Source organism: Chelmon rostratus, chromosome 17, assembly GCF_017976325.1.
Source record: "Chelmon rostratus isolate fCheRos1 chromosome 17, fCheRos1.pri, whole genome shotgun sequence".
NCBI classification, from domain to species: domain Eukaryota; kingdom Metazoa; phylum Chordata; class Actinopteri; order Chaetodontiformes; family Chaetodontidae; genus Chelmon; species Chelmon rostratus.
In genome coordinates, this window is record NC_055674.1 from 11,131,295 (window position 1) to 11,150,311 (window position 19,017).

At 43.8% G+C, this 19,017-nt stretch overlaps 1 protein-coding gene across 2 annotated transcripts; it reads left to right on the top strand.

Moving 5' to 3' along the window:
• The first annotated feature begins 279 nt into the window (after positions 1-279).
• srl (sarcalumenin) lies at positions 280-16,578 on the top strand. Of its 2 annotated transcripts, XM_041957211.1 has the most exons (7): positions 280-342; positions 8,732-8,827; positions 9,098-9,193; positions 10,145-10,180; positions 11,719-11,835; positions 13,250-13,483; positions 13,589-16,578. In XM_041957211.1, the coding sequence occupies exons 1-7, from the start codon at positions 282-284 to the stop codon at positions 14,398-14,400; spliced, it is 1,452 nt and encodes a 483-aa protein (XP_041813145.1). In that variant the 5' UTR covers positions 280-281; the 3' UTR covers positions 14,401-16,578. The 2 variants fall into 2 exon arrangements, with proteins under 2 accessions (XP_041813145.1, XP_041813146.1); XM_041957212.1 differs by lacking the exon at positions 10,145-10,180.
• The last annotated feature ends 2,439 nt before the right edge of the window (positions 16,579-19,017 follow it).

Genomic DNA, 19,017 nt, shown 5'->3' on the forward strand with positions numbered 1-19,017 from the left:
GAGAAGTTGAGTGATTCAGCACCGAAACGCAGAGCCAGATCTCGGTGCACTGATGCAGAGGCCCAAGCTGCGACCTCTCTAAAAAGGAGAGTCAGCTGCTTGTACACGTAGAGTCCCTGTGGCATGCTATGACTCCTGCAACACCTCCAATGCGGAGACCTCAGCCCGTCCGCCAGCTGGCCCTCTCCGTGCCCCGCCTCTTCTCTCTGCATGCCCTTTAACCTTCCTGCCTTGGTATATATAGAGTCTGTGTGACTATCAGAGTTCTCCTGGCAGCCATCATGAAGGGTACAGTCTTGATCTGCTGTTTCCTCTCCCTGCTGCTTTTGCAGGCCACAGCAGGTAAGGCTATTGGTAAGCATTTTGGTTTGTGTCACGCTTTGCGTCGGGTGGTGCATGGTGGGCGCGAGATATGTTTGCGTACAAGTGCTGCTGGTGAATAAAATCGTGACTTGGTGAAGTTTAGAGGCTAGTTTAATGGATGTTTAATGAATGGTTAATGGCTCTGTCAGCCTGATTGTACAGTGACTCTTCAGAGATTCAGAGGCTGTGATTCAGATTGTTATGATGATCAGGAATGGGTTGCCATACGGTCAAAGGTAGGTAGTATAGGTAGGGTTTTGTGTCCATTGTGGGGGCAGTTTGGTCAGGAATGGCATTAGCTGAACATTGGAACAGTGACAGTCATGGGAACACCAGCCGAGGATAGACAGAGACCGAAATGCTACCCCGGACTTCTCTGCCACCAAGCAGGACTATTTAAAATCTGTTTATAATTAAACCGCTGGCGCCAAGTAAAGAATGACAGATTTAAGTAGCTCTTTCTTGTCTTTTTAATTATTAAAATCCAAAACAAACACCCCAGTCTAATGCCTAACACTTTTGATGCATGAACCCATGACTTATCATGCGTTTTGGTGCTCTTCCGAAGGCAAGCAGTTGAGGATTATTCAAACTAGAGTTCAGCCTCTCCTGTGGACTGACAGCATGTCAGCTGTCCTAATGCATGGCACCAGCTGATGGAAAGTCTTAGTCTAACCAAGGAGAGAACAGCCACGCGGGAGCTTGAATGGACACTGAGCTTTTTGTCACTCACACTTCTGCATTCTTTCGTCTTTGCTTCATTCTTGAATTTTATTTTCAACAACTTGGTTCGGAAGAGTGACTGCGGACTTGAAATGCCCACGGGGGGCAGCATTTCCTTTGATGACAATCCACAGCATCATAAAGTACAGGGATCAGGAAAATCCCATAATAAATGTGATCACGTGGCACCCATGGAGTTCAATGTCATAGTGACAACAACTTCTCCCAGATTACCCATGCTAAAAATGCGGAGTGGTCTCTGGGTCTGGACAGGAGCACTTGGCATTACCCTTGTCTGTCACCCTTGTCCGTCCTTGGGGTGGCGTTCAGCTCCACAGCCCGGGCCCAGGCCTCCATATTCCAGGCTGCAGTCAGGTGTCTAAGATTGGAAGGCCTCCTGAAACCCAACACTGTTCACTACAGTTCCTCCCTCCCTCCCTCACTCCCCTTCCCTCCTGACTCTTCACCCCTCCCAGCCCCATGCTTCCCTTTAGCTGCGCTGCACAGCTGCTGTCACTCTGCACTGTCACAATCACAATTTATTCCCAGCAGTTGGCCTTATAGGGACATGCATTCTCCAGGCAGGAGGGGCCGGGCTTTGGCTGCAGCTCATGCCTTCATAGACCCCTTCTGCAGGCCCATGCAGGTGTCTTTTTGTGGCCTCTGTCTATAAATCTACTGAATGTGCATATTAGCATATTGATATTTCTTTTGCTGCAGAGCACAAAGGAGTTTTGATTCCAATACCTGCAGGTTATGGACAATTATGAGAATCATGTGTGAGATCAGTGTGTAATTATTCGCGTTATTGATTGGTTCGATCGCTGTCAGGTACTCCATTGAAGTTGTTAACTCTGCAGAGAGGAGCACAAAGGGTAATCTCCTTCCAGGGGAATGTAAAATCGATTTGCTATCATCTCATCATCCGTTGCTTAACAACCCTGCTGATTCTCTACTCCAAAAGCACAGACATTAATATTATATCCTGCCACTGTAATTTAGCAGATTTTGTGTATGTTTTGCAGCTGAAAGCAGCAGCAGTTCACATGGTGATCTTAATGTTGTGAAATCTTACCCTCATTTCTGTCACGTGTCTCTGTTTCCAACTAATTTTGAAGAATGAAGCCATTTGATTGCATCAATAGATGTCTCAACTTGTAGAAACTGTAGACATGACAGAAGGATGCATGTGCATGGCATCATTAGGCTGAGGTGCACCGTCAGGCCTTTTCAGATATCTAAATCTGCCATTGTGGTTACTTTATAGTCATTTACCTGCAGCTGTAAAATAGCTTCCATCATTCCTGCCAAAGCAAGGAGCAGATAAAACCTGTGTTATTTTATTATTATGTTTTAGGCTGGTCTGATGCTGCCCTTATCATGCAGGAGTAAACATAGGTTGCCATAGTAACTGCTGCGTTATCACAAGGTCACAAGAAACCCCACACTAACCAGGTCTTGTGAGAACGTTGCTGACAGAACAGACGTGGATCATGTCATACGTAAGGATGCCATTAGTGCAACACTCAGAACCTGAGAGCTGACTTTTATCATACACAGCCTCTTTGGGACCTTGATTAGGTCTTTCACACCAGTTTGTTTACACTTGAGTGGTAATATTATCCATCCTCGATACAGTAAAAGCATCTTTGGCCTCCACACTTTGCTGGAGGCGAGACTTGGACATTTAAAGGCTAACTGTCTGATTACATCAGATGGCATGTGGCGTGTCTGGGACTCCCTGCACTGGTAGTAGTGGAAGCGACACAAGTCACACTCAACTGCCTGACTACACACTCCTCCTTGAGACAAGCCTCCACGGCCCAAGGGCACCTGACGTCATCTCCTGGCTTTGGAACAGGAGAGCGGGGATAGAGGCACCAGATAAACACCTCAGCGTAAGGTGCCTTTGCCGCTGGGCCTGCCTTTGAAACTGTCACTCAACTTCATGTCAAGTTATCAGTGACCCCTCAAAGGCCTTGCAATCTGGATGTGGCTCATGTAAGATGGCCTGCAAGCAGCCCTAAAGTCACTGATGATTTTTTTTTTTTTACACCAACATTTGGCTCTAGAAAGTAGTCCGCCTTTTCACGTTGGACATCCATACATTTACAGGACATAGCGCAAAAGAAATTTAGGAGTAAGACTAGAAGATATATATGCATGTGATGGAACTTTATTTCTTATGTAAAATGTCTGGAATACAAGAAAAACGCCAATGTTTTATTTACCAAATATCAGGATTGTATCTGAAACTTACATGAGCATCCTGGTACAGTAGCTGTCACTTGGTTACGTCGTATATTATACAACCAGCTCCAAGGGATGCAGATGTCTCTGAGTCTCCACACTGACTAATAGTCAAAGCCTTAAAATAGGAGGCAGCCATTCTGCCCCCTCCTCTGTCCGTCTTCTGACCCATTGTGGGTCTATTTTTGACTATGGGGGAGTACTAGCTCCACAAGCTGTGCCACCTGTTGCCATCCGTGGCCTCTTCTCACCATGCTCTGCACAAGCTCTGCTGACTGCTATCACACCTCTAACCCTTGCTAGAGACGGAGTCATGTGAATTTTTATGATCAGAGGTTTATTTAGCAGTGGTCATTTAAAAAATGACCCACTCTGTTTAAATTTGAATGAAATCGATGCCTCTTCGTGGATCTTTCCAGTGGAACCCCCTGGCCTTCAGTTAAGGTTGCCTGAATCCCCCCATGCTCAGGATAAATCCTCTGACTGGGGGGTTCCAGGCCTGCGGCCTCATCATGTTCACTTTAATTCAATTTACCTCCACTGTGCCGCAAGCAGAACATGATCCTGGGCTTTTACACATATACACAAATACCTAATATACACAGTGTAAATTCACATGACTCCAGATATATCCTTGCACATGCATTCATGTCCACCTAAGAACATAATAAACATTAGGCTAATCCCTGGCCTTATGCTTTGATAGCATTAAATAGCATATTTTGTTTAGTTCACTATCTGCTTATCAAAATCTGAATTAGCTGACAGCTCTCGATCTGTATTCTCTTTTAATTTGTCTCCATTTAATTTGAACTCTTTCTAGCTATGTATTTGCACACTGGACAGTGATTGGCTCCCCAATTTGTGATGTCACCATCCATGCTGTTACATGCACATGAACAGCTCAAATTTCAGGGCAGGACGAAGCCTCCTCCCCTCAGCAGAGTGATCTGAAAATGTGTTTATAAATATATTCATCTTTACAATGAAATTTAAATATCTGCATAAAGTGATGGTGATCTTTGAACCTGAGCAACAGCGCTGAAGTCTCACACTTACTGTAGTTTCTTGCCTTTCGTTCTGATGCTTGAATAGCCTCCACACAAGGATCTATAGTTGAGGCATGAGTTACCCAGCCCCTGAGGCTGTGGTAGGCTTAAATCACCAACATTCCTGCTGGGTGTGCTGATGCCGCTAGAATGTTTCTCCAAACTGAGGAAGGGTTGTGTGGCAACGGGCTTGCTGAGGACACATGGTCCTGGGCGCAGATGTCCAGGGTTCAACTCCCCTGGCGCCTGCAGGGTTAATTTTGAGAGCTGATGCAAGGCCCGCCTTCCACGGGCAACACTACCTCTCTGATCTTTGCAGACCTCTGTCCCAGGGCTTCCATCAGGGATTGACCAGACTGGGGCGGGTGTTAACACGCTCACAGCAGTTAAGGCCCACTCAAGAGGCTTGTGTTAAAAGACAGGACTCTTCTGAGTGATGAGTCAAGTTACAGAAGCTTGAGTAAGCTTTGTGTGCTGCAGGGACAGGCCTGGTGCATTGAAGAGATCTGTACCACAAAAGCCAAATTGAACCATCCTCAGTGTTGTCTGAAAACTTCTGCCACACTGGCAACACAAATGTTTTAATTCATCACAACTTGTGGCAAATCTTTACCCAGTGTTTGCTCAGATGACTCAAATTCCTTCCACCATTTGACTCAGTTTGACAAGCGGCCAACCTGTGCGGGGGTTGCAAAAATGGCTGCCATGTATCACAGATGGTGCGACAAGATGACGTCACTTATTGTTGTTTCTAAAGGTCATGTACGCAAAAGCAATTTTGCATGGGCATGTAGGGACCATCTGACCAATATCTGCTGATTTTAAATGCCTTTCATTGAAGATTATTGCCAAATTTTAAGTTGTGCTTCTGCTTCATTCGACTGCTTCCATCATTCCTGCGTTGAGTGGAGTTCATTAAAGGATGAACCCATTTTCTGTTGCATTGTTTTGGCAGTAGCTGCTGTACTAGGCCGCTCACACATGTAATTACTCAGCGACATATATAGATAAGTTACTGAGTATTTTTCGGGATTGCAGTATTACTCATACCCTTCTTTTATTCTGGCTGCTAACCTTTTGGCTTCTCTTGTTCTTGCACCGTGCTGGGAGCAACATTACACAGGCTTATTTTTAGCAGGTTGACTCGGGGAGAATCAGCGGTGCTGCGTTGTTCCTTAACCAGCAACGGGTTGGTCACTGCTGCCACACTGCATAGGAGCAAACGTTGGGGTCTCAATTAAAGCGTGAGCCATGTGATATCTCTTTTATGGCCATTACATTCTTATTTAGCTGTGCACACACTGAAATGCTCCTTTCGTCTTTCTGTGGTGAGATGTGCTATAGAATCATACGATTGTTTGAAAGTGCTCCCTGCACTTTTCATGAATGGAAAAAGGACACTTTCTATATCTGTCTTATTTGGCACCTTATTGACCCCCAGTTAATTTATCGAATGTGACTTTATTTATACTTGAGACCCTTGGTTCATATTGTACAAATGCAAACAAGTTTGCCTCAGGCTTGTAAACAAACAGGCCACAGATGATTTTACTCGTCATTTGATGCACCATCGGTTTTGGCTTAGAGCAACGTGCCATTCTGACTCTTGGCCAGAAACACTAGAAGTCATTGGCCACATGGCCAGTGGCTGTGCTCCAGGTGAGGGTGTAGGATGCCTTAACTGTGCTTCCCCTCCAAGAGGTGGAGTTTTCTCTCTTTGATTCATGATAAATATTTTTGTGTAGACAAACAGCCATAAAACTAGTCTCAGGAGCAAGAACATCACAGAATACTGTGAAATGTGCAGAATGTCAAAGATGAGGCTACCCTGTCATTGCACAGCCCTTTTATAAGTCTCATACACACACTGTAACAGGTGGCATATGATAAGATAATATTGGTAAAATGGTCACTTTGATATTGCCCTTTGTAAAATTGTAATTATAAATTCTTTCTGAGAATTAATAAAGGATCAATCAAAGTGGAAAACCTGCATTACTTTCCATGTACAGTGTTGGATTCTGACACCAAAAAATGGCCTGAAACATGGTTAGTACACAATTAGAGACAACAATCAGTGACAGCTATGAAAGATCATAAGTGGCTAAAAACTGCTGATTTTTTAAATTCAAATTAAGGATGATTTGAAAGGAATTTGGTGAAGATGCTGAGAGTGGGGTTATGGAGAGTAAGGTTGTGTGTTTATATGACTTCAGTGTTTCTAACCAGCTGCTGATCCAGACAGAAATACACACCTGTGGTAGCCAGCGCTGCAACAACAGCCTAATGGTGATATGTGCCGAATACTGCTGTCCACCGCAGCAGAGATGTGTTTACAAACTCTCACATCTGGACAAGTTCCAGATCAATATGCTGTAAGAACCAGTGTCTGACAGCAGTGTGCATAATGATGATGATGTCCTTCCATCCTGTGACATCTGCGATGGTAACCTCATTTTAAAAAAGAAATCTTTTACCTTCTCCTACCAAGTGCTTTGCACCAGTCTGGTCTTGATTTGTGATGAGCGTTGCACTGTGATGTGCTTCCTTGCCAGTCACCAGCTGAGATCAGAGGGTCGTGCCCTGGGCATCTGCGCCGACTTTTCACGCTTTCTGATCCTCCATTGCGGCTCTCTTCATCCGACCTGAACATTAGTGTTAGAAGACTGTAATGTTGCAAAGGAGGAGGGCAAGAAGGTGCAGAGATTTGCAAGCTGAGGAGGTTATATCTTGTATTAAGATTAAGCCAAGGATTGATTTTGAACTATGTTAATATGTTTTTTGTACTAGTAAAGTGACTGGAATTTACAGGAAGTATGCATATGATGTGTTTATATAACAAGATCAATATTCAGATTTTGCCTTGTGTTTTATAGAGTCTGATTTACAATTGACTGACTGCTATGTAATCATCCCTACAGCTACGATCATGCTGTAAATACTTTTAAAACTACTCTGTTAGGGGAGGTCCCATAACCCCTCAGGGCATGGAAGTGTGAACCAGGAAGACTTCCCAACTGCTCCTATTTATAGCTCATAGCCGTAGCAGGTTTGTCTGTAGCAGGACTGCATGGGGGGCATTACAGGGGGGTCTGGACACACAAGGACAGGCCTGACAGCATGATAAGTCTGTGATAGGTGGGCAAATATAGAAAAGAAAAGACAGAGGATTGTACATCCTTGTCTCATCATGTACGTCACTGATGGGAACACTCAGTCTCATCCCGGTTCCATTACTGGGGGAGTCCCGTTCTCTCTGTCGCTCTTTGCTATTGTCATGAAGCCCATGGTGATGCCAAACAAGAGTCTGTGTCTGTTTATTTTCAGTGTTTGCTTTCTAAATTAGGAACTGATTGTACGGACAGCTGTGATCTAAGCAATCCGATATGTTCAAAAGTGGACATAACACACTGGTGAGCGGATATGTTGTACCGGATTCTCTCTCTCTCGCACACACACACAATCTCACACACACACACACACACACACACAATGGGGGGTGAGTCATTGAAATACCACACACGTACGTTGTGGGGTGCAAAAATGTAAGTCACATACAAAAGCACCAAACACAATGAATGTACACTGAAGGAAAGGCAGCTATTTTTCACATAGATAACCCTACACTTTGGGGGGGATTGAAGTTACACCTTGAAAAAATAAAGACCTCAGAACAGAGTGAAAATAATTGAGGGGATGGCTGGATTTCCCTGGGGCACGTGCATGTTCTGCACAGTATCAAACATGTTAAAGCAGGCTTGCCGCACTGTAATCACCAACAAGTATCAGGCATTCATGCATTACTAAATGTCATTCTTGCCAGACTCTTTGCACTCTTCAGTCTTTGTGTTTACAAAGATAACAGTGAGACAGAGAGAACGATGGAGGTGAAGACAGCAGAAAAGCTGCAGAAGAGGCATTTGGAGTACGAGGGGTTGCAGATAAAATCGAGGCTCAGGCTGGGAACATTCGGTCATGAGACAGCTCAGATATCTGCTATGTCTGAATTAATAGTGGCGTCTGAAGCAAAACTGCCCCCACGGCGTTTATTATCAATCATCTCTGTCACACTTAAATTCCCACCACTGGTGACACATATTGAGGTGCTGGATGTATTGATTGATGTGCATCCAGAAATAGCAGCACCGTCTGCCCCTGCAGCTTAGCTTCATTGAACATGTATGACTGGCTGTCATCAGCCTCAGTGTGAGCTTCATAATGAAACTGTCACTGCATTTGTTTGCCACCCGAATGCACTTCCCTCACTCCATTACCAGGCCGTTAAAGATATACAGCGTGCTGAGGACCTGAATAAAGTTAAAGTTTGTTTGTGTTGTTTTTAACAGAAGAAGGAGAAGATTTCACCTCCGTCCTCAGAGACAGATCTCACATTGATGAGACGCTGCGACTTGCAGCTGAGGAAAAGGCGGGAGACTATGCAGGTAAGGATCAAAAATGATTCAATACATACATCATTGTCCCTGCATGTGATTGGCCAGTGATGCTGAACATGGGGCCTCTAAGATGATTAACAATAACAAAACAGTTTGCAACATATTTTTCTCCTGACTTAATATATAATAATTAGTTGCTTTTTCCTGCGAAGTAATAGATAAATTCAGGCTGGAACCTCTTGCAACTCATTAATATGTCAGACATGTCACAAAGTATTCATTTTATCATCCTTTCCCCTCTTCGATGTTGTCCTCCAGCGGCTCTTGAGAGGTTGCGGAAGATCTACCACACGTCCATCAAGCCGATGGAGCAGGCCTACAAGTACAATGAGCTGAGGCAGCACGAGATCTCAGGTATCACACAGCCTTCAGCTACATCTGCACTTTGTTCTGATGTGTGGGTTTTTCTGTTTGGGTTGCTTTGGTGACTGATTTGTTGACTTGTTTGTACACACACACACACACACACATCATCCTCACACCATCAACCAACACATAACAGAACGGTTTTATTTGTTTCTTCAGACCTTGGAGATTTTATTATATGTTATTTTTAGGGGTCCCAGACTCACTGTTATATGAAGGTATGGGCTGTGTAATATTTCTAATTGTATAAATACCTTTAAAAGGCCATTTCTGGCCCCAAAGGCACAGAAATAGTGACAATATATGCAATCATATTTAGTTTTAAGCCCACATATTTTCTTAAACACTGTTGGTCCAGGAAAAAGGTATAAAATCATTTTGTGCAAATGACTTCATTCATGCTACTTTAAAATATTTCTTCCCCTTTTCTTCTACTCTTTTTTTCCCCCAGTATTTTTTGCAATGTTTGTTTTTTTTGCACTGTGCACTGATTCTTCACAGTAAGCGTGACGCTCTAAGCTGCACACTGAACTGCCAAGAACAAGCTCTACTTTCCCACATTGAAATACACCTCGCCCTCTTGTGGCCTTTTAGGCTTGGCATGCATGCAAACTTGTCAAAAACCTCTTGTATCATGCCACTAAATGAACATTCCCGATTTTTTTTTTTTTTTTTTTTTTTTTTGTAGAAAAGACAAAAAAACTTAACAGACAAAAGGATTCACTGCATTTGTGGATGGCCATGTTTGACACATTATAGGTCAAATATGGGACTAGATCTCCCACCCATTCCTGCACATTGTTACTCTACCCCTCCCTGTTTCTTCTAGAAACCTCACACCCTCACTCCTCACTCTCCTCCACCTCCTGTTCCCTTCACGTCTCTGTACTCCACCCTCTCCTGTCCATCCCCATCCCCTCCACCCCCCTCATCTAACAGCCTACCCCGGACGAACCCTGGGGGACTCAGCCACAGGTGGGTGTGGGCGGGGCTTACCTGTGCATGGCACTGCCTGAAGTGCTCAGCCCCTTCCTTCCCCCCTTCATTTGTCCGAGTCACTGATATCAGTTTAAACACCGCACTGCTCTCTGTTGGTCCTGCATGTTTCACTTTGGGTGACACCCGATGTGACATCACGGATTGGGGCCCGGTCAAAGTGAGAGCAGGGCAGCAGCAAATTTATAAACTATGTGAATCAAAATGGACTTACTCTTTCTACTCATTTAAAATTTCAACCAAAACTCAATATTAAAGAATTAAAAGGGAAGAAATGTGAATTTAAAAAAAAGTCATACAACCCTGATTCCAAAAAAGTTGGGATGCTGTGTAAAATATGAATAATACCAAAACGCAATCATATGCGAACAAACTGGTAGCATCCTTCGCACAATAATGTGTTCACAAAGTGGTGAACCTCGCTCCATCCTTGCTGTGAATGACTGAGCCTTTCCTGGATCACCCAATCACCTATCACCTGTTACCAATGAGCCTGTTTACCTGTGGAATGTTCCAAACAGGTGTTTTTTGGAGCGTTCCACAACTTTCCCAGTCTTTTGTTGCTCCTGTCCCAACTTGTTTGAAACGTGTTGGTGGCATCAAATTCACAATAAGCATGTATTTCCAAAAATCAAACAGCTGATGAGGTAAAACATGAAATAAATTGTCTTTGTACTGTTTTCGACTGGGTATATGTCAAAAGGATTAGCAAATTATCACGTTCTGTTTAATTCATGTTATTCACAGCCTACCAACTTTTTTTGAACTCAGGTGTGTTAGCTTGTTAATGTTTAGGCAGCACATTGTGCCCAGCATCCACAGAGAGACTGGCCATTAAGTTGATTCGTTAGGGTGTTAAATGTAAGATATGGAGGGGGTTGCATGTGCAGTTCTGGCTTTAGCAAAGAACACACATATTTGAGGAGGGGACACTGGTGGGACAGGGTGGTCAGTGTTTGGCTGGGAGTGAAGTAACTTTTCGAGCATCAGGGGTGGTTATTCATTCATTCAGGTTTGGTCCAGTAGGCTGTGACAGAACTTCCCTGCACCCTACCACCATGTCCACTCACAACACACATTGCACACAGCTTGCTCTGAAAGCGTCCCCCTGTTCAGTCCTGTGTCAGAGTAATGGTACTGCTTTGTCGTTTGTCACTGACTGAGATATGGCTGAATTTTTTCTGCTGTAATAGCTATCTGCAATTACGCTATTAAACAAACCTAACAGCTTCAACACATTTCTTGGCAGAGCTTTCTTTTTATTTCCTTTCTCAGTCTTACAAAGTATTCCTCTGTGCTCTGTATTGAGAGTGACAGTGACTGATGTGCTTCTTGGTGTCTCTCAGACTCTAAGTAGTTCATCCCATTATTGAGTTAAGTTCAAAGCTCAGCACAACTGTGCACAAACTATTTCATAATTTCTCATACAAAATTTGGGATGAACTTGAGTGGTTCTGCTTCATCATTGAATAATCCAGCTGAGGTTTTAACCACTGCTGTCTTTACTTGCCCAACAGATGGAGAGATCACCTCCAAGCCCATGGTGCTGTTCCTGGGGCCCTGGAGTGTAGGAAAGTCCTCCATGATCAATTACCTCCTAGGCATGCACGACAGCCCCTATCAGCTCTACACAGGTATGTTACACAGTTATTCCTTTCTAAATTAGCAATAAACCGTGTTTAAAGTTGTAATCATTTGTGCTATAATCCAGTAAGGATGAAGGAACACTAAAATACCATCATTAATCTGTGGGCCCATTACAGAGGCGGCTGCCTTATCTAAATGTTACACGGCTGAGTGTGCAAGAGCAATCATTTCATTATAGGTATCAAGTGGGCAGCTAGCACCGCAGAGATTTTGTTGAATTAGATCAATGACATCTTAAGAAGGCTTAACAGTAATTTCTGGCAATTTAATACCACTGGTCATTTTATTTGAGGCAGCTGTAATCTATATATTTTTATAATGAACATGTATTAAATGGCAACGTGAGAATAATGTGATGATTTGAAAAGGACTGGTTGTAGTGATGAACCTACAGAGAGTTACTTCCTGAATCTGAAGCTCCCCTCAGCTTTACAGAGATCCACTGTGACTTTCAGTTCATTGTTTAGCTTTCCAGCCCACAAATTAACTGTTTTGATTGACTCTCACCGCTGTCATGGTGTCATCTTTAGCCACAGCATGCAGCTGTTTTCGGTAAAAAAGCTCTAAAAACTCATTGCACAGCAGACAGAGACAGAACAGTGACAAGCTGGCGAACATAGTGGATCATTTAGCAGCTAAAGAGACAGATATTTCCCTCAGGAGGACAGGGAGACCAAAAACAGGGCTAAAACAGAGTCAGTATTGGACCTACAGTAATCAGGTGACAAGAAGCATGACTCCAAATTAGAGATGTTGCTCCGTAACAGCTGGATGTGTACATAAGAAACTTTTTGCTAAAAAGTTTCAACAAAAAAGGTGATGTTGTCAATATTTTGTTCATGGCTGCCCCCAAGTGGCCCAAAACTATTATTACACTGGGTTAGCTTAGCTTAGCAGCACCGCCATTTTTGGAGGACTGTACCATTATCTGTCACGGTCATCAATTATTTGTCATCTGTCCACGAGAGACAAATGCTCACATAAAGACAATGTCCCAACAGAGACAAAGGAATAGTATGTAACAAGATTTAAGTTAATCAGTGTCAGGGTTAGGGTTAGCTAATGTAATGCTAATGGTACGCTAACAAAACAATGAATCATGCATAACTAATCTATCGATATTTAGCGAAATGAAACTCATAACATTAGCCCACCTCTGTGTCTGGTTGTATACTGCGACACTTAGTGTTTTGAAGCTTATTTGATGTGCAGTGTGGGTGGTAACGGTGCACAGGTGACGATTGGTATTCTCCAAAAATGGCTGATTTGCTGCTGATGACGCCACATTCCCATTCCCTTTTGCAGATTTAACTATTGATGTGTGGTGCATACACATCTCTGTCATCTGTTCTTGAAATTATTCCTGCTAATCTCTCTTGTTTTCCATCAATTTGTCCTCAGGGGCTGAGCCAACTACCTCTGAGTTCACTGTCATTATGCATGGGGAGAAGATCCGCTCTGTTGAAGGTATCGTTATGGCTGCAGACAGCTCTCGGTCCTTCTCTCCCCTGGAGAAGTTTGGCCAAAACTTCCTGGAAAAACTGATCGGTATTGAGATGCCCCACAAGCTGCTGGAACGTGTGACTTTTGTGGACACGCCGGGAATCATTGAGAACCGGAAGCAGCAGGAGAGAGGTAAAACAGCGAGTTTCACCTTTAGTTTGCAGATTAAAGCCACAGCTCAAATGCAAAGCAGTTGGTTGCAGCTCTGTGTTTACTGGCGTCTCTCCTTCCATCCAGGCTATCCTTTCAATGATGTTTGCCAGTGGTTCATTGACCGCGCTGACCTGATCTTCGTGGTCTTCGACCCCACCAAGCTGGACGTTGGCCTGGAGCTGGAGATGCTCTTCCGGCAGTTGAAGGGTCGCGAATCCCAGATCCGCATCATCCTAAACAAGGCTGACAACCTGGCCACCCAGGACTTAATGAGAGTCTACGGAGCGCTCTTTTGGAGCTTGGCTCCCCTCATCAATGTAACTGAGCCCCCTCGCGTCTACGTCAGCTCCTTCTGGCCATATGACTACGCACCCGACACCAGCCGTGAGCTCTTCAAGCGAGAGGAGATCTCCCTCCTGGAAGATCTGAACCAGGTGATTGAAAACCGCATGGAGAACAAAATTGCCTTCATCCGCCAGCATGGCATCCGCGTTCGCATCCATGGCCTGCTGGTTGACCGCTACGTCCAGACCTTTAAAGAGAAGATGAGCTTCTTCAGCGACCCCGAACTAGTTTTCAAGGAGATTGTGGATGACCCAGACAAGTTCTACATTTTCAAATCCATCCTAGCCAAGACCAACGTCAGCAAGTTTGACCTGCCCAACCGCGATGCTTACCGTGACTTCTTTGGCATCAACCCGGTCACCAATTTCAAGCCGCTGACGGCTCAGTGCTCCTATATGGGAGGCTGTCTGCTGGATAAGATTGAGAGGGCAATCACCAATGAGCTGCCTGCCCTTCTGAGCAGCATTAACTCTGGCAAGCAGCCTGGCCTGTCCTCCTGCGAGGCTACTGGCTGTGGTGAGAAGCCAAAGAATCGCTACCGGAAGAACTGAGGCAAACAAAATAACTTGAGAGGGGGAAGTAAGAGGAGAAGGGGTCTGGTGTAAGGCCAACCCTGCTTTTGTCAGAACGCCTGTATTGTTGAGGAGACAGAGGAGCAGAGATTAGTGTTTGTTTTTTTCCTCAGGAGAGTATAGGGAGGTACATTTAGGGATTGTGGGAATGAGGCAGATAGAGGGAGGGAAGGGTCATTGTTTGATAAGGCAGCTTAAGGACACAAGTGCTGAAGAAACGAGAACATGCCACTGATCACTGAGTTTTGTTGACACACACGCCCTCCTCTCTCCCTCGCACAATCACAGTGGACTGTCTGGGATTCGGGGGTTGGGGAAGTAATGATGTGAAGAAACACAGAATGGAAATAAAAATAATAAAAATTGAAAATCCTGAGACTGAAAACAGTCAAATACCAGCTCCCTTGTATGTGAATAAAATGGGAAAAGTGGAAACAGGAGTTGCAAATTTGTGTTGTAAAACCTTGAGCATTGCATTGCAGAAAGTCAATTCCATAAGCTTCAGAAGCTTTTTGCAGTAGCCTTTTTGTGGGTGCTATACAAAGCCATTGTGTTTGGGTACTCACCCAAACCTTTGGCTTTTGCAATAGATTAACATTAACATTGCATGCTAGACATTAACAGGTGCATGGATTTCCGTCAAACATAAAGTTCAAGTAATATTTCCTCAAGTAACTGAAACCTGAACCAACCCTGCCATGCAACATATGAGGCCTTTTTTTCTTAGTTTTATACGCTCGTCGGTCCTGGTTGTTGACAACCTGTGAAATGAGCACTGTGATGGAAGCAGAGGTCAGGGTTCAAGGGTCAGAGTCTTCAGAGCAGGGAGGGTTTGTTCATTCTGCTTCACTTCTTAACTGATCTTACTGTTTCTGTTTGCGTCTATAAATTTGTCTTTGGCAGAAATTCAATACTGTGTTATGATTTTTTTTTTGTCCTTGAATGATAAGCTTGCCAGCTTTTCTAAGCTGAATGACCATAAAAAAATGACACATGACGGATGTGTTTGGACAATAGCTGTCTTCAGCCATTTCTTCTGCAGGTTAGAAAGCTATTTATTGATTTTTTCTGTGTACACTTTCCAAATGGGCATTGCAATAGGCTGTGTATGTGTACTGAATCATCCTGCAACACAATTTTACAAACTGTCACTGCAAGATTATGATTAGCTTGCAAAAAGTGGGCTGCAGGTAAAGATGAAGTGGAGGACTCGTGAGTTGATCCCTGACCTCTGTGGAAAGAAGGAAGCCCCGGATAGGCTGCTAACCTTTACACCCACAATGGTTTTGCAGTAATACATGTCATAGGTGTGAGTTCTTACGTTAGCCTACCTCAGTGAACTTCTCAGGCGTATGGCATGGTAAAATTGCTACAAATAGTTTGACATTTTGAGAAATAGACTTATTCCACACTGGAAAAATTCTTGAAGGGCCCAGTACTCCACCTGGCCAATAATTAGGGAGCTTAGAAGTGCAGTAAAGAAGACATTGTCACCTTTGGAGACACTTAGGCTGAGTGTTCCCCCCTGTTTGCAGTCTTGGCTAAGCTATGCTGACCAGCTGCAGCCTCAAGCTACATATTTACAGCCATAAAAGTGGAATCAATCTACCAAAATGTCAAACTATTGCTTTGAAAAAAGAGTCCTGAATCACATGGTAAGTGGTAACTACAGCTCCAGAAAGCACCAATTAAACTCATGGACAAATGTACTTCCAGTTCCCTGTCTGTCCTCCCCCACTAACCCCGTCGTAAAGAGTGTTTTCCCTGCTGAAACCTGAAGCATGACGACAAAGAAAAGAACGCTAACACAATTAATCTCACATCTGCTTCATTTTCTGTTTTTGGCTTTGAGTGTGTGCTCCACTGGATGTGTTCAGTATGGGTACACTGCAGATCCAGAACATGCCCACTAGAGAGTGCTGTGTAAAAGTGTAAAAAAAGTTCTACAGACCACTAACGAACACTCATCATGGCAGCAGCTTATAGTGGGGTTCTGGCTTGGGCTAATGATGTTGTGTGGTTGTGCTTTTGGTATATTTCTGCATTAGTTATCTTAATTTATTTATCAGTTAGATCTGGAATGGATGTGTGCCCCGATATAGTTTTTGACTCACTTTTTTGTTTGTTTGTTTGTTTTGGTATAAAATTTAAATTAATCTTGACCCAGTTTTGGAAGCTTGATCATCAAGAATAAAGATTTCTGATTGACTAGGTAGTGAAACTTTGTGGTTATTTGGATGAAATTATCCAACCTGAATCAGGGAGACTCGAACAAGAAAGCAAAGAGATTAAACTTGCACAAAGCCAATTTTTCCTTTTTTCTCTTAGTCCCTCTCTCTGCTCCTTACATATACACCTACTCACCACAGCTCTGCCTGCTCTCATGTCCCGGTGTCTTTTCTCTCTGTTACACCTTGTTGGCAAAAGTCTGAACACTCTGATGGTCCAATCTCCCACTTTTGGGTTTGACAGGATGGTTTTATCCTACAGCTGCAATGCACCAGCAATTTGTCGTGACTGGAATTGGGGAGGGGTGTGTGTGTGTTGTGTGTGTGTGTGTGTGTGTGTGTGTGAGAGTGTGTGTGGTGGATGGATTGTGTATATTTTTGGGTGTGAGTGAATGCGTTGGAAATCTGCTGTAGTTTTCATATGTGTACCAATACTCCCCTATGAACACTGACTTCAACACATGTGTTTCTCTTCCACTGGAAATAAGCTCATAAGACACTCAAAGACAAAGCCAACAGTCACTGAAAGACTATTAAACTTGGGGGGTTTGTGAGATTCAGATATTTGCCACAAACCATTTGTTTTTGACATGTTTGCATCAACACATGCATGTACAATGCACACGCATTAAACACATGTGGTGTGTCTTGTTCCATGCAAATGTGTTTTCAGCCTTTTTTAACATTCCATGCCCTCTAGTTCTGACTGAGACTGACCCCAAAAACACAGCACTGCAGATCACAGGCTGATCTAAATGTGGCAGACATCTTTTCATTTCTTTCATAAACTGACATGCTTCTGTTGTTGCCCTACAAGGTGGACTGCAGGAGGGTCTGCCTCTGGGGACCCTCTTAATATAGGATACCGTTCAACTGTGAAGCCACTGACTTCAGAGGGCTGCTGTTTATTATTTCTCTCTCAGGTTACTGAATAGAGAATAAAAGGTTTCTCCGGGTTCTGTGAGACTGTGCTGTGAGCACAGCAGGCTTATGATGTGTCATCCCTGAAAAGTCGCTGTTTTTATCACCTGGAGGGTGTTGAAGTATTGCAGCGTGCAATATTTGGCCTGCTTGTGCTGACTTTATTAATTGTCTATTTTCATGGCTCATTTTAGCCTCAATAAAAATACCCATTACATTTAGAGTGGCCCATTAGAGCAGTTAGAACAGTGACCTGGCATTTCAGGGTAGTCTTCACTAAAATATAAGGGGCACTCTTTATTTTTCTTCTGCTATCATCCCAAGGCAGATTTTACCCCCCTTATGTAAAAGAGTAGAGTTTATTTTGAATGGAAAGGGTACAGTGGTGGGCAGGACAAGAAGGTGGATCGGCTTCATCGGTGAACTGAAGGATGGAATGCGCTCAATGCGGTCCAAAAAAACAAGACGTCCCCACCCTACCCCAAAACACGCGCTCGTTACCTTTCAGTAATTTCCCTTACCGAGCGCGTGCACGTACCTCGACTGCACCCCTCCTAACAGCAGCCACCCCTGCTCCCCCTCCCCTCCGCTCGCCAAACACAGACAGCAGCGTCAAGTCTACGCTAACCACCAAAACGGAAGCACAAGGGCGTCTTTTCAAAATAAACGACCTTTATATGTCTTAAATCACGCTTTGTGCTGACTTGAGGCTTACAGTTCAGCAGCCTTCAGAAACATATGTGCCACACATTCATAAAGACTTGATTATACACACGCACACACACACACACACACACACACACACACACATCTGATACAGATATAACATCATACAGGCTGGGTGTTAATTGAATGTGGCCTCTCAAATAGGGACTGTTTTTCTTTTCTAACTTTTACAATGATGTTTAGCAGCACTGCTCATGTGCAGCAGGTGATATTTTTTCTTCCTGCGGAGTAGATTTTATTTTCATTTGTATAAAGAATCTGCAGATTACTTCAAAACAAATGGCAAGTTTTGGCCAACGACTCACAGGGTTTACGATAAGGTAAACAGACCCTGAAGCTCAGGTGTGCAATCATCAAAACAACGCCAAAAGCAAATAGGGGCAATGGTTGTGCTGTAGTCTTCCTAAGTTTGGCATGTTTGGCACAGTAGACTGCAGATTTGAATAACTCACTTCCTGTAATTTAGAGGACGAATAATACATAGATGGTCGTGTCTTCTTCAGTTTCATTTTAAGGGTGCGTTACGTTTCTCAGTAAACGTTGTGGCACTGAAGTGCAGTTTTATTTGGCCTTTAAATGCGCACGGGTTTTTATTTTGAAAGAGAACGGCGGAAATCACCTTTAATATGTCTGGCACGCTTCACACTCACACACACACACAGACACACATAAAACACGCATTTCTCGCGGCTGGACGGCTGACAGCACGCAGAAGATGGTG

Excerpts from the sequence above, each read along its gene's own strand:
- srl (XM_041957211.1), top strand. The coding sequence starts at position 282 with ATGAAGGGTACAGTCTTGATCTGCTGTTTCCTCTCCCTGCTGCTTTTG. Across the intron at positions 343-8,731 it reads GCTTTTGCAGGCCACAGCAG|AAGAAGGAGAAGATTTCACC; the intron begins GTAAGGCTATTG and ends TGTTTTTAACAG. Across the intron at positions 11,836-13,249 it reads CCCCTATCAGCTCTACACAG|GGGCTGAGCCAACTACCTCT; the intron begins GTATGTTACACA and ends ATTTGTCCTCAG.